The sequence below is a fragment of the Equus przewalskii genome, chromosome 3 (assembly GCF_037783145.1).
Source record: "Equus przewalskii isolate Varuska chromosome 3, EquPr2, whole genome shotgun sequence".
Classification (NCBI taxonomy): domain Eukaryota; kingdom Metazoa; phylum Chordata; class Mammalia; order Perissodactyla; family Equidae; genus Equus; species Equus przewalskii.
In genome coordinates, this window is record NC_091833.1 from 114,845,222 (window position 1) to 114,860,793 (window position 15,572).

Below are 15,572 nucleotides of genomic sequence, written 5' to 3' on the forward strand. Positions count from 1 at the left end.
CGCGGAGGCCCCATCAGAGGCCAGCCTGCGAGTGCACTAGAGGGAGGCCGCTGTCCCTTCTGGCATGGAAGCTGACGCGTGCTGCCTGTGCGTGTCAAGTACACAGCTTCGGGATCTGAGCAGAGAACAGGAAAGCTTTCACGCTCTCCTCAGTACGCATCTCCACCGAAGTACACAAAGGAGGTACCAGGATGTAGGAAAATAAACATGAGGGCTTTAATCCTCTTAAATAAAATTTAAAAATTAAACATTTAACATTTAAATTATACCAAGCGTGCAGTCCTCAGATTTTGAGAAAGTCCATCTCACTAGGGAAAATACCTTCAGGTCATCAGTAACTAGTTGAGTATAGATTTAAACATTTCTACAAATATGTGAACATGACAAGGCAAAAGTAACTGATTTTGTCAAAGTCAGTTACTGGCAAAATAAGGAGGTGAGAACTGTTAAGGTTCATGTCCTCATTTCACATCTCAAAGAAAAGCCAGAAGTTGATCATTTCTAGCAGCTAGCTAGTAACTAATTAATTGTAAATGAACTCACATATGTTCTCCACCAAGGGGGGCACCATCAAATCTTTCTGAGCAAGGTTTACACGCGCGCCTTTCCTTCGATGGATGAGCTGTGACGGGCCCAGGGTCCCGGAAACCCGCATGCTACCGGGAGACAGAGACACAGGCTGCAGCTGGGCGCAGCCAGCCAGCCAAACGGCAGGCTTCCCGAAGACCTTTCCTTCATTTCAGACGCTCAGACGTCAGCAGTCTGAGCAGGTACAGCATTATTCATGATACTCGAGGGTCCGGCAGTGTCCCGTCGGCCTGTCCTGCAAGCGTGTGGAACTATTCGACGTGTACTGAAAATCAACGAACAGACTCCCGAATTAAGAGTTCATTAACGCAACTGTGCAACTGGCTTATTTTCTGTTTATCCCACTGGTTACTACAGCTTTCCCAAAAGGTTTCGGAGGAGGTCACATATTCACAGACAAGAAAGGACGAACCAGCCTTTAAGCGTTATAGCAAGAGATTACCAAAAACCCACTAGAACCCTGCAGAGGCGGCTACGCTTCCTTCACCACCCCCACCAGGGCGGGTCTCAGGGTGCGCCCGTGCAGCTTGTACCCCACTTTGTTAACTAGCGCCACCGTGCCCGGCTCTTTCCCCTCCACCGGGGTGTGGAACAAGGCCTCGTGTTCGTAAGGGTCGAACTTGGCCCCCAGCGGGTTCAGCCTGAGCAAGCCGTGCTTCGTGAACACCTTCTGGATCTGGACCTCGGTCATCACGAGCCCCTCGTAGAGGTTCTTCAGGTGAGGGTTGTCATCTTTAATCTCTTCTTTGGGAACACACTGTGTTGCCTTCTCCAAAATGTCTGCAACCTCTAACAAGTCCTTGCAGAAGCCCTGGATGCCTAAATGAAGGTAAAGAAGAGCATCACTCGCATTCCATGTCAACTGCGGGAGGCACTTCAGAAGCGGACGCCCTGCGTACTTTGTGCACAGGCTGTTTAATGGTAACTTTTCAAATCATTCGTTCACCCTAGAATTTCAACAGATTCAAACAAAAAACTTGTGACAAGAATAATTAGGTATGAAAACAGGCAGCTGAAAATGTGCAGAACCGCCTCACACAGCAACCCTGCTCCAGCCTGAGAAACTGCAAACTCAGGAGAGCGCGTCATCCCCGCGGATGTGACGGCTACCCGGCGGAAGCCGGCAGGCTGCAGGAGGGGGCGCAGCCGCGGCACGGGAGCCACCGAGCACGGAGCCTGGGGCCCATCCCCGGCTGTTACTTAACTGCTGTGGGATCTTGGTCAATCTCGCTGGGTCTCAGCTCCTTCAGTTATAAAGCGAGGATCACGACAGCACCTGACACACGGTGTGGTTATGATCGAAAGGTTATACACCTTCGAGTGCCCGGCACACCGTGAGTACTCAATAAATGCCAGCAGTTATTAGGCACTGGGGGGTAAGTTGCTAAGACACACCCCAAGCCTTAACTTTAACCTGCGTTATCCTCAGTCCAACAGAAGAAATAACGTACTAGAAAGTCATTCAAAATTCAAGGCAGTGTATTACAAAATTTAGAGGGTTTGAGGCTTCAGGAAAACGCTTTAGATGCTGAACGGAAGTGAGGGATGACAAGCGCTCGAGCTGGCGTCTGTGCCCCAGGCCCCAGCAGCGCAGCAAGTACTGTCTCAAGGGCGCTAGCGGGGCCTCATTGAGTCTTCACAAGTTTCAAAGACTCCACTTTGCAGGAGGCAACGCTTGTTTACAACTTTACTCCCTTTCACGATATTTTGACCCTCCTGAAATTAAAAAATTTCAACCTATCCAATAAAAACATGAGCATCTACTATGGGTTAACACTGGTGCCAGTTGCTAGGGAACTGTCTGCTCCTCATGGAGTGTAAGTCATCAATGTCTAATCACACAAGTGACAACACAATTACAAATCACACACTTAGGTGAAGGAGCATTTGTGAACGCGGAGAGGACTGTACACCATGTGTTTATAAGGGCCTTCGCTTAGACGGGAGAGCCAGGGAAGGGTTCTGGGAACCAAGGCCTGAAGAGTTAGGAGCTATCCAAGCATTCAAGCAACAGAGGGGCAGGCAGGCCACAGGGAAGAGGCAGACCCACAGAGTAGCTGAGGGTTCTAGATGGGGCAGTGGAAATGGGTGAAGGTGGGATGTGTCAAACTGTCCTTTAAAATCACTTTGGCCTGGGGTGTGGGGCAGGGATGCAAGAGCTGAAGCTGGCTTGGACCCGCGTGGCAGCAGCAGAGGGAAGTGGATGAAGGAAGAGATCAGCCACTCACCACTCACTGGATGGTATGGATGTGGGGCTGAGCGAGACAAAAGGATAACTTCAGATTACTGACCTAAGCACCTGGGTGGATAACAGGTATCCCTTACTAAAATGAGTAGAGAGGAAGCAATTAAGTTTCAAATACCTGTGAGACATCCAGGTAAAGATGCCAAGTAAATAATAGGACGTGTGGGACTAGAACTCCGAAGAGATGTCTGAGCTGAAAAGAGAACCTGGGTATGGACGCCATTTAGACCCATCAGAGAGGGCAAATCATCTGGGAGCACAGCGAGGAGAGGGGAGGCCTGGCCCCGAGCCCTCAAGCACCCAGATATTTGGAGGTCAGACAGACAAGGAGCCAACGAGGGCATTACCAGAAAGAGGCAGAAAACCCGGAGTTGAGGTGATAGCATCCAGGAACCAAAAGTGTTTCAAGATGTTTGTTATCTGTGTTGAATGTGGCGGCTTCACAAGATGTACACCTTGGTTCCCACTTGGCCACAGACCCAGTTCGTCCTTGTGCAAAGTATTTACCCCCGCCCGGTGAGCCTCAGGGTCTTCACTATAACTCGGGGCAATAATGCCCGCCTGACAGTTCCCTAAGTACTCAAATGGTAGCCTTATGTTTAGTAAACAACACAAGCAGAGATGGAGTCAGGAGCACTGGCCTTGGCGCCGGTGCCGTTAGCTACTAGCTTTGTGATGAGAGACAAGTCATTTAAGCCTCAATGATCTTGACTGTAAAATGGGAAGCACAGTGACAAATATATCCAAAGGCGACAATGCTGACAGCGTTTTCGGAGATCTTAAGTGATGTCACTGTTATTGCTGGTATGGCTTAGGAAGTGAGCAGAGAGGCTGACCTGCTAGAAGTGTCTGCAGGTTCACACCTTCATGTGGAAGACCGTGTGAAGAGCAGTGAACACGCTCCTCACCGAGAGAATTACGCTAACCAGCCTCAATGCTAGTCACGACGCAATTCTGGCTCCTTACAGACAACTGTGCCGCTGACCCATCTTAAAAACTGGAGGAATGCAGCCAGCGGGCTCGCGCTGCCCACCTGCTCCATCCTGCTGTTTGATAATCACGTTCGCACCCCACCCCCACCTTCCCCGCCCGGTATTTTTCCAGGATCAACATCATATAACATTTAAAGTTACCATATAATTTTGCCTCCTCCACCAATTTTTGGCTCCTCTGCCGCAAGTTCTCAGTATCTGCCAGAGCTCGCTTATATTTTTCCTAAAAAAAAAAGAAACAAAACATAGGAAAGCAAATCTGACATAAACTCCAAGCCAAAATACAAGTAACATCTGTTATTTTGGACTACAGACAGTGCAGCTTAATACGGAGAAATAAGTTACAACTGTGTCACTATTTCCAACAAGTAGGGAATAAGATGTCAAGGTGTCACATATTTATACAGCCCCAAGGCCATCCTTACTCAAGCACACAGCCACGGAAAGGACAAGAAAACATTTCTACTTTCTCGTGGTTCTGATGGTCTCGTCACCCCTCAGGGAAGGACCATTCATTTCCTCAGCAGAATTTCCAACTTGAGGGAAGCCTAGAGCCCTAGGAGGGGCTGACCCACCTCGGTTCCTACCCCGAGAAGTTGAGAACAGCGAGCCTGGGTCAACAGTCCAGGCCTCTATCCCATCAGATAGAGAAAAGCCCATCAACGAACTTCTGCTCTTTTTCACGTTGCCCAGATGTAGCTCAGTTCAAACACTTATTGTGTAATAATCATCTGAATTCTGGTACTTTCCTCATTTCTCACACTGCTTTTCCTGTAATCGCACTCATCTGAGCATTTCTATTTTTAACTAAATTACTCCGGGGGGGGGGGTGCTCCACACTCCACCTGTCTCCCAGGTGATTACAGTGCAGTGCTGAGAGCAAGGCCTCCAAGACTCAAACCCTAGCTCTGCCGCTCAGCGGCTAGATGACCTTAAGAAGTTTACTCAACCTCTCTGGGCCTCAGTTGCTTCATCAACAGGGAGATTAACAGCTGGCTCACTGGGCTGTCGTGAGGATTACTACAGATGAAGAGGTCAGAACAGTGCCAGCACAGAGTGAGGGTTTGACGGTGCCGTTCTTAAGTCCTCACAGAATTTGACTTGTGCCACCTACGCTTTTTCACACAGAGTAACCATCCGCGTCACTACTCCTACCTCCGCACGAGCCAGCATCACATAACCACACCCCTGGCCCCAACCCTTGACCTTCCCTAAGGCCCAGCTTAAACAGCCACACGGAGCGGTCCTCATCTACAAAGACCACTGCAAGTCTTAATTCAATATACAGTGTAGTGCGTAGAGATGATTCCCATGACAGAACCTGAGCCACACACGATTTGGGTTCTACTCCCTTCTTCAGCAGTAATTTGCTATATGACCCAACCATAATCCTTAGACAAACGACTGAATTCCTCTGGCCTCGGTCTCTGTTGTCAATAAAGCACGGAGGCTGGACAGACAGCCTCCAAAGAACCTGGAGTTCACCACACGTTTCCCCACTCGAGCCTGTGCGGCCTTACCATCGTCTCCTTCAGCTGCTCCTCTAACCTGACCTTCTCTTCCATGAGCATCTTCTCTGTAGAGGGAGGATCTGTCTTCTGTTCGTTGTGACCCACATCCTCTTCCAAGTTCTGGCCATTGTTCTTTTGTTTAGTTGCTGTGCACAAGAGCCGGGGAGATGGCCTGAAGAAAAGCCCACATGCAAGAAATTAAGACTATGTGTGTTTTTCCTTGTTAAAGTCAGATGGATGATATTAGAAATCTGAGACAACTTAAAACTATTTGCTATTGGCTCGTGAGGGAGAAAGGATTTATCTTAGTCTAGTAAGGGCAAATTGTATACAACGTGTAGAAGCTGTTTATTCATAGAAAATCTTCTGCAATACACGCCTAAACGATCGTCAGCGTACCAAGGCTACAGAACTAACCTCCTCTCCTCGCCATTCTGAACTCCTGCCTCTGAGATACGGGCATCCAGACCCCACCACATCTTTATGGAGTAGCTCCTATTAAAGGCGAGGCCCCGGGCCGATGCTGATTACACAGACCCACCCAGCAGAGATCTCGCCCACGGGGTACTTACCATCATGCAAAACAGATATCTACACACAGAAAGCTATATTCTTGGGTTTAAAAGCAATAGAGAGGAACCGTGCTCTGGGAGGCTCAGCGCAGGTTTCCAGCTTTGGGGAAATGGAAGACCCTGAAGGCTGTGGCAGAGGGGCTCTGCAGGACAGGCAGGAGTTACTCCTAAGGAGTCAGGAGTGGGCCAGACAGACCCACCCGGGAAGAGGGAACTGCCTGGCAAAGGTGTGGAGGTAGAAAACCACGGGGGTATGTCCAGGGGAAACACAGCGAGGACCAAAGCTAACCCTGGAAGTGACTGACAATATTATCTGATCTGATCCCCACGTGGAAAAGGTTAGGCGATAAGCCCAAGGTCGCAAAGCCATTACTGAATGATAGAATAGTCTTATTTCTTCACCAGGGCCAGTGGAGCTCTTCTTAACTATGTCATCGTCCAATCTGAAAATAAACTGTGCTTACTTTTCTTCCCAGATTAAAGAAAAGTGCCTCGAGGAACAGAAGAGCTCTTAGTACGCAGAGTGCACGCACAAGGGTGCTCATGGCAGCACCGTCCAGTGACAGCCGGAAACAGAATGCTCAGCAGCAAGGACGTAATGACTGAATGAGCTGTTGCTTCTGTCGTCTGAAATATTGTGCAGCTACCAAAAGAACGTGTGAACTGTCATCTCCCGGCTACACTACAAGTGTGCTGTGCAGCAGGAAACGCAGTTTAGAGAAACATGAAACATGACCCCATTTTTGTCAAGACAAACCAAACCAGAAACCCTGTCACCAGTCTTGGGCCTGTGGAGAGGAGCAGCGGAGCCACCAGTGTGATGCTGCAGGGGTGGGGAGCAATAGCTGTCCACTGTATTTTTATTTCGGTGACTTAAAAAAGGCGAGTAAGGTAAACACGGAGCGTGCTGTCGTGACCCGTCTTCCTTCCCCGTCGTCCTGACACAGCCTGCCCGCAGACCCCTTTCCCAAGCGCAGCCAGCAGAGCGCTGGGCAGCAGCACAAGCGTGGAGAGGGACGCACCAGGGCCGGGGCGGGAAACTGAGTCTCAGAGAGCTGGGCTCTTCCAAGAGCGAGGACCACCATTCAGCTCTCCTGCCTCCCCCACCGGAGCCTCCTTCCGCGAAACCAGTTCTCAGAGGCAGAAATTAATGCTGACTTGGGGATCACTTTCCCGGGAACCAATTCCAGATACAAACCCCCAAACTACTCGAGCGAAAAGTTTCTTCACTCAGGTATTCCGGGCGGTCCCTGCTCTGTACCCGGATCTCCCTGCACGTAACTTCCCAGGCTGCGATCACACCTCGCCCCGCGTCACCGCCCGGCGCCCCTCCACGCGGCCAGCGACCCCTGCAGGCAGAGACCGGCCTGCCAGCTCCGCGCGCCGGCGGCCCGAGCGGCTGCTCCGCATTAACTCGGCTCGGGGCAGCTCCTCCAACAGAGCAGAGGCTGGGTCCCGCCCCACCGACGCAGGAGGAGGCCTTCCGAAGAGGGGGAGCCGCGGGCTCGAGAGAAGACAGCAGACGGACACGGGGAGCGGAGCGGGCCGGCCGGGAACTCGGCTCCAGCAGGCTGTCCGCGCCGACGGCCCGCGCCCGGCGCCCGGCCCCCGCTTCCCGCCCGCGCCCGCGGCAGCGCGGCCCCGCTCCCTCGGACCCCGGCCCCGCCGCAGAGCGGCCCCGCCGCACAGCAGCCCCGCAGGGCAGCCCGGGCGGTGGTGCACGCCCCGCCGGGAACTGCCGCCCACGACGCCCGCTCCGGGGAGCCCAGGAGGCCCGGGGCGGCCTCGCCGAGTCGGAGCGGGAGGCGGCGGGCCCGGCAGCGGCACCGAGGACCGCGCCCCTTCTCAGCCGAGGCGCCGGGCGCCCTCACCTCAGAGACAACGCCAAGGCCGGGAGGCTGCGCCGCGCCAACCTCACGCACCGAACCGCCATGACTGCCGCCGCCGCCGGCCCTGCGCACGCACCGGGCATGCGCAGATGCCGCTGCAACCCCCTCCCCGCGACCGGGGCACAGGCCACGGCGCAGACTCTGTGGCTGCCTTCCCGCCCAACTGCTTTCCCTCAGCCAATCCGCCACCTCCTCTCTTCTAATGGACAGACAATAGTCACCAATAATTGCGGGCCATGGCGGAGCGCTTTCCCCAACCCTCGGTGGGCGGGGTCTGAAGCCTTTTGGAGACCCAGAAGGTGAGGTGAAAGGGGAAGGGGACAGTGGGAGGAGACTGCCCGTGGGCGGGGCGTGGTCAAGTGAGGGACCAATGGGGAGTGAGCATGGGGCGGGGCGGGACGCCGGAAGTGCGGGTGTTCGGCGCCTGCAGGACTTGGCGGCCGGTTTCCAGTAGAACGTGTCTTCACGTTTCGGGCCGCCGTTGGCTCCAGGAGTCGGCTTGGGTCCGGGCAGGCGTTTGTCCCGTCCTCCGTCACGGCCCCGGCTCCTGGGACTGCGCTGGTTCAGTGCACCTGGGCCGAGGGCAGAGCACGGGGGCGCGCTTGTGCAGGTCCTTTAGGAGACGGCGGTCAGCGGCCTCTGGGAGGCTCCGCCCTGGGCTGGCTGCCCTGCGGCGGCGACGGACGGGGAGGAGGAGCAAGGCGGTGGTTGGGGGCTCCAACAAAAAAACACCCCGGAAGAAAATGGGACAAAACGTTAGCAGTGTTGATGTTGGGTGCTGGGAATGTGGGTGCTTGTTGGTTTTGCTTGCACTTTTCTATCCCCTTCAGTTTGCTCTGAATAAAACACAGAACAACAAAATGAGAGCAGCACCTAGGAAGACTTTAGGGACCAAGCTAAAGCTCACAAATACAAACGTATTCTTTATATGACGAAGGTCAGCGATAGTATATCACGTGGCACGAAGAAGCCGAGGCGCTGGAAGAGGAGCTGCCATTTGTTCTTATGTCCCGTGGCTTCTGTCCCTCCAGCGAGGGGCCCCGAGGAGCTCTGGTCTGGCTCCTGCTTCAACTGTTTGGCCTGCAGTCCTCACCACCAAGATGGAGGGCTGGAGCCTGTGGGCTCCCCAAGATCCCAGGGCTGGAGCCTGTGGTCTCCCCAAGATGCCGGGGCTGGAGCCTGTGGTCTCCCCAAGATCCCAGGGCTGGAGCCTGTGGGCTCCCCAAGATGGAGGGCTGGAGCCTGTGGTCTCCCCAAGATCCCAGGGCTGGAGCCTGTGGTCTCCCCAAGATGCCGGGGCTGGAGCCTGTGGTCTCCCCAAGATCCCGGGGCTGGAGCCTGTGGGCTCCCCACGATCCCATGGCTGGAGCTTGTGGCCCCTCAAGTGGAGTGCTGCCTACCTATCACACTTGTGAGGACCACACCTCTGTTCTTTCTCTTTGCTCCCCTTAACAGGATTTGTAATGTTGAATGAACACCTGCTCTGTGCCAGGCCCTGTGCCACCTGCAGGAGGAGGCAAACAGCCAAATCCAGAATGTGGGATGTTATACCAGACAAATGGCCTAGTTTATTCATTAACGAAGGGCCTCGAGAAAAAAAGAAAGGACGACTGTTTGAGAATAAAACTGCTTAAAAGACAGGACCAAATGGAGTGTGTGGACCTTATTTGGATCAGACAGAACAGACCAGCTGTCAAAAAGACATTTGTGAAAGGGGGAGGAAATTTGAATATAAGCAGTATTAGATGATAATAAGGAGTTATTGATACTTTTATTAGGGAGAGATAATGGCCTGGTGGTTAGGTAAAATGTTCTAATTGTTTAGAGGTGCAAATGGAAGTATTTACAGTAAATTGCCACAGGGTCTGGAATTTGCTTTATAAATGCTCTGGTAAAAAAAAAAATGAGGATAGGAGAAAAATAAGTGGCAAAATGTTGATAGTGGTTGAAACTGGATGATAAATACTGTGGGAGTTACGGATATTTTCTTCTGTATATGTTTGAAAATTTCTGTAATAAAATTTAAAGTAGTGTCATATTCCTCATTGGCTGTGACCTGGAGCCAGTCACTTAATTACTGTCGCCCTTGATCTGGTCACCTGTAAAACTGGGATCATATCATTTATTGTGAGATTTAAGACGTACAAATATTCCTTTCCTAACCATTCTTGGGGCTCAGAGGGAATCAGATGGGCATCCTGCTGTAAATGGCTCAGGGTGCAGCATGAAGACAGTCAACAGAGAGTTATAGCCTCTGTGTCCCGAGACAGAGACAGACACTGGTCCTGGCAGTGGTGATGCCACCCTTGGGACGCTCAACCACCAGCCTGGAGGCCATGCCCTGGATCCCTGAGGAAACGATGGGCTTGCCCTGAACAGAGGCCTGCTGTGCTGCCACCTCGTGGCCATATTGAGAACTGCTCCAAAGGGAGCTGGGGCTGGGCGTGCAGAGGTGTCATTTTGCCACCGCTCTTTGGAGCCTGCTCGGGTAGTTCCCTGAGGTCTGCAACTTCATCACCTCAGTGCGCATCATCTCCACATGGAGAAGAAGCTGCCTGTATGGGAAGACTCCTGGATCATCCTGCAGAACGCACTTCTGGCAAAGGGCATGGGTGGCCGGTGCAGGGGGTACGGGAAGAACAAGCTAAATAGCACGTGCTGCCCCCAACAAGGATGGAGTGGCATTCGAAAAGGAAGACATCCTCGGGAGAAGGTCGTGCAGATAGCTCGACAGCATGTCAGCGTGGGTGAGATGCTGAGTGCCGGCCGTTTCCGGGCTCTGTGGATCCTCTCGCAGGTCAGCCCACAGTGTGGTGGGTGAGGAGAGGACAGGGCCAGCCAGGTTAGGTGACTTGCTCAAGGTCACACAGGTGGGAAAAGGCAGAACTTTTGCATATTTTTCCCAACTAACCTCAGCTTCCATGTGACTGTCAGGGCTGAAGCCAGAACCTGAGTCTGTCTACTCCAGTGTTGGCTGCTTCCGCGAGCTGCATCATCATCATCATCATTATTATTATCATCGTTCTCAGCAGGGCCATGGATTTTCATCCTTTTATCCAACTCTGAAATAACAAATTTAAAAAATATACATAGGTCTGATGGGTGTGGTAGACAGAATTCTAACGATGGGCCCGGAGAGACCCGCTCTCTGGTTATTCAGCCACACCAGGTGCTGGCCGGAAGGGACGTTGCAGATGTAATTAAGGTCCCGAGCCAGCTGATCGTAGTGGAGATTGTCTGGTGGGCTTGACCTTGGTGAGCCCTTTCAAAGCAGCGAGTTCCCTCCAGCAGGAAAAGTCAGCTTCAAAGCAGGAGAAAGACTCGGGTCACCACTGCTGGTGTGACGATGAGGGGTCGTGTGAGAAGGCGCGCAGCGGCCTCTAGAGGCGGAGAGTGGCCCCCAGCTGACCACCAGCATGGACTGAGGACCGAGGACCTGCTCTTGCAAGGAGCTGGACTCCACTAGCAACCTGAAGGAGCCCCCAGATAGGGGCCCAGCCCGGCCAGCACCTCGATTGTGGCCTCGTGGACCCGGAGGGGAGAACCCAGTCTAATCACTAAGCCACTTAAGAACCCCGAGAGCAGGCGTTACCTCCATTCTCTCCATTTTCTTTTATCTTTATTTGGGATATCAGGACTGAACGGATTCATCATAACCTTGTTGCCGTTCTCACCATCGTGGCTCATTCGCAGCCCCTTTCGTTAGTTTGTTTCAGTGCAGCAGGAGACACCCCTGAGCCCCCCGCCCGGAGGAAACTGGGGTTCCCAGGTAAGAGGCGTACCTGGAAGAGGGACCTGACGACCCAGCAGCAAATTTTGCCGCCATCCTCCCTAGCCCTCCGGCCCCAAAGCGGAAAGGTATTCTTGGTAAGAAAATGCCACCAGAAGGGGCCACAGACATCTGAGTTGAAATAACTTTCTGCAAAAAGAGCCACATCAGTTGTATGGGGAAGAAGCGAACGCAACATTAGTGGACGGCCATTTCCCCGAGGACATCTGGAGGATGGCTATAGCTGTCTGGAACCAGTGGACTCAGGAGTAGCTCTGGTGCCCGCCGTGGGCATGGCCCTCTCTCCCCGCAGAGGTGGGCATGAGGGTGGCCTTGACCTGCCCAAAGGACAGAGGAGGTGAGAGGAGGCAGTGAACTCCTGGAATCCCGAGCAGAACTTCTTAAAAACCCCATGGGCATGAGAGAGAATTGGAATCCAAGGCCGATGAAATTGTTCATCACAAGCCCACTGTGATTTGAACTCTCCTGTGTGTTGGTCGAATCAGTCATCAGCCAGAAAAAAGTCAGAACTGTGAAAAGCAGGAGGTGAGGATTGGCGGGAGAGACAGTTCCTCATTATAAAAATGATGGATGCTTGTTACAGAAATACTGGAAAATGTAAATGGGATAATGGAGGAAGCTTTGCCTCCGCCACCTGAGTTCCTTTCTCTCGTCCCTGTTAGGAAGCTGGGTGCCTCCACTCTCTGTCTCCCCTCGACTCTGTCCTTGGATTGATCGCAAACCCAGAACTGGAGCCAGAGGCATCTTGAGGTGACAGCTGTGACTCAATGGGACCTTGGTGAGCAGAGAGAAGTGGGCCTCTCTGAATCTTGGTCTCTTCCCCTGTATCATGAGGCTAATGATGCTTACGTTACTGTGAAAAGCACGTGGCTCTGTCGCACATTCCCCAGATGGTGAGCAGCATCCGCCACAGCGGCTGCGATCAGTGAGGGCACGCAGGAGGTGGGTGCCGTGACGGACACGGGGTGTGGGGCACCTTCTTGTGAGCAGTGCCGGAGGGCAGAGGGGCTCCCGGCAGCTCTGGCTGAAGCTGGGGTGCTTAAGAACCTGCCGATCCACTGCCCCTTCTCCTGCCACTGGTAGTCTGGGGCAGCTGTCAGGAAACACGGATGCTGAGTCAGGGCCCACACAGGATGGCCATGGGAGCAGAGATGCACCTGCCGCTGCTCTTGTTCCCGAGCCCTCCTGGATCAGAGAATCAAAACGATAGTAGCTTAAACCAGAGAAGTTTATTTCCCCCATAGGCAAAGGTCCAGGGGCAGGCACTCCATGGCTCTCATGGTAGCTTGGTGGTCCCAGGTCCTCAGGGGCCCAGGCTCCTTCCCACTCACTGCTCTGCCTTCCCCAGGGCCCAGCCCTTGCCCTCACAGTGAGGATGGAGCTCCTGACATCACAGCAACATCCCAAACAGCAGGCCAGAGGAGTTGGGGGAAAGGAAAGGCCACTCAGCAGCATTCTCTTAAGGAGGTTCCCAGGGTGCCAGCTAACATATCAGCGTATATCCTATTGATGAAAACTTAGTTCAAGGCCACACCTAGCTGCAGAGGACTCTAGGAAATGTAGTCTTTATTTCTCATGATCCACTTCCGCTAAAAATTTTCCTCTGGCAGACGGAGGAGTAAAGATGTTTGGGGACGCCAGCAACAGCTCTGCCCAGGGTCTTCCACGACCCTCCACTTACTCTGGCTGTTGGGGGACCCCACCTCCCCTGACCTCCCAAGGGCTGGATCAAACCCCTCCTGCATGCCAGGCCGTCACTTCCTGGTCTCCGTGCATGCTCAGAGCAGCCCGTGAGGCGGGTTCGTCTGTTTACTCACTAGACCTCCATCTTCTAGGCTCTGCTCGGCTGCCTGTGCTCACCCTCCCCCCACCCCGTCCACCCGCTGCACGTTATTCCTGCTTCTCCACCTCGTTTTCCACGGGCCTCCCCTGAGGAGGACGGAAGGTCCGGGAGGGCAGCAGAGGGCGTGTTTGATGCGCTATTGATCTCAACAGCCCGCGACAGCCCGGCGCTCAGTGCAGGCCCCGCGGTCACGTGGTGGGGGGCATAGGGAGGGCCTCTTGGGAGTCCGAGTAGGAAAGTCCCCACCACGACCCAGTCTCGTCCCCTCCGTGACACCATAAGTTGCAGCTGCTTCCCGATTCCACTGCTTTTCCCTCAGGGGTGGAAACCTGGAGAACGCTTTCTCTAAAGGGAGTTTTCAAAACTGGAGATTTTCCTTTCAAGAGCAACAAAGCCAGTGTCCCAAGGCAGCAGCTCGCACATCAGAGTCTGTCTGGGCCAGGCCCCGGACGGGGGGGTGGGGAGCCCGCCCGCCACCGGCTTACCCGCCCTCCTGCCGGCCAGGCCGTCTGTATCCCAGGAGCCCCGCTTTGTGCTTTGTAGACAGCCAGTCTGAGCTCCACTTAGGGAACCAGAGCATCCTCAGTGCAAAGCAAATGCATTTCGGTCCAGATGCCGTTTCTCAAAAACCGGGTTTGAGTGCCGGCCCGGTGGCGCAGCAGTTAAGTGCACACATTCTGTTTCTCGGCGGCCCGGGGTTCGCCAGTTCGGATCCCGGGTGTGGACATGGCACCACTTGACAAAAACCATACTGTGGTAGGCGTCCCACGTATAAAGTGGAGGAAGATGGGCACGGATGTTAGCTCAGGGCCAGTCTTCCTCAGCAAAAAGAGGAGGATTGGCAGCAGTTAGCTCAGGGCTAATCTTCCTCAAAAAAAAAACAAAACCAAAAACTGGGTTTGAAAAACATGCATAATGTTTGAAAGCGTTTTTTAGGACGGCTCAGTGCCAGCGAGTGGTGGCAGTGGTGGCTGGGGGCAGGGAATGTCAGTGGCCTGTTCTCCACCCAGACAGCAGCTGTCCATGCTGAGGGTCCCTATGTGCCAGGGGCTCTTCCAGGGTGTCACATAACCTTCACTCACTGAATCCCGCAGCCACCGTGGTGGTTTCATCTTGTTTTGTCGTCGTTCTGCGTTTTTTTGGGACCCAGGCTTACACAGAATCCCATTCTTTTGGCAACCATGATTGGTCCATGGCCTGGGCGTGTGACCCAGGCAGGGCCCATCAGATCATTCCCTGGAAATGCTGTCTGCAGCCAGGGGCAGCAGCCGTGTCCCTGCCAGGGTCCACGTGCTGGGAGACGGGTCCCTGGAGCCTGTGTTCCCTGCCCCCACCCCTCCCCAGAGGAACCTGCTGTGGCCCGAAGACCAGCAGAGGCATGGGGAGATGGCGGGTGGGGAACACAGGACTGAGCGTCGAGTCCCCGTGCCAGTGCCTCAATCCTCACTCTGGCCGCCCTTTCTTCCCTCCTGGGGCCCTTCAGCATCCGTCCCAGCGCTGGAAACCAGCTGCAGATGAGCTCCCTTTGCTCAAGTTGGCTTGAGTTGGTCTTCTGTCACTTACAGCTGAGGTCCTCACTAAAGTCCTTCCAACAATCACACCTGAGGCAGGCGTCGTGGCCACCCCAGCGGACAGATAAGCGAGCATGCGGTGGGCCCACTCTCTCACACTCTGGACCTCATGCTCTTTCAGTCCACACTGTCCCACCTCCCGTGCGATACATCATCACACCCACAGTGTGACGATTTCCCCACAACCCCACCAGAGTCTTCGGGGGCCCTGGGGCCTAAGCCAGAGGTTGCACCGTTGTAGGCGCAGAGCTTGGGCTGGCCCCCGCCACGGCGCCACCCACTGCCCCCCGCTGCGCATCACGCCAGCAGGAGGGCGCTCAAGCAGATGCGCGAGTGGCTGAGCACGGTGCGCAACGAGAGAGATCAGAACACCACAAACGCAGCCCGAGTCAGGGCACTGCCTGTGGCCTGCTTCCTGGAATCCTCACAGTTGTCTCGTCAATGTGATCATAGCGGCTTCAGCAACGGCAGTGGCACTAAGGAGAGAGGAGCTCCACCCCTCTCCTGCTTTCCTCGCTTGCCAGCCTCGCGTGCCAGGCCTGGCCTGGTCACTCCTGATCTTGGCCCGCAG

The 15,572-nt window shown here is 54.0% G+C and overlaps 1 protein-coding gene across 1 annotated transcript; it reads right to left on the reverse strand.

Annotated features, from left to right (window-relative positions):
• Nucleotides 1-194: 194 nt before the first annotated feature.
• On the reverse strand, nt 195-8,158 carry GRPEL1 (GrpE like 1, mitochondrial). Its single transcript, XM_008524653.2, has 4 exons — nt 7,780-8,158; nt 5,346-5,508; nt 3,967-4,048; nt 195-1,407 (listed from the first exon to the last, which is right to left on the reverse strand). Exons 1-4 carry the CDS (start codon nt 7,878-7,880, stop codon nt 1,061-1,063), a joined length of 693 nt encoding a protein of 230 aa, XP_008522875.1. The 5' UTR covers nt 7,881-8,158; the 3' UTR covers nt 195-1,060.
• Between the last annotated feature and the right edge of the window lie 7,414 nt (nt 8,159-15,572).

What these genes read in the sequence shown, in the direction of transcription:
- GRPEL1 (XM_008524653.2), bottom strand. Translation starts at nt 7,880, where the DNA reads ATGCCCGGTGCGTGCGCAGGGCCGGCGGCGGCGGCAGTCATGGCGGTT. An exon ending in AGCAGCTGAAGGAGACGATG is followed by an intron (nt 4,049 to 5,345) that starts GTAAGGCCGCAC and finishes TTTTTTTTTTAG; the next exon opens with GAAAAATATAAGCGAGCTCT. An exon ending in GGAGGAGGCAAAATTATATG is followed by an intron (nt 1,408 to 3,966) that starts GTAACTTTAAAT and finishes ACCTTCATTTAG; the next exon opens with GCATCCAGGGCTTCTGCAAG.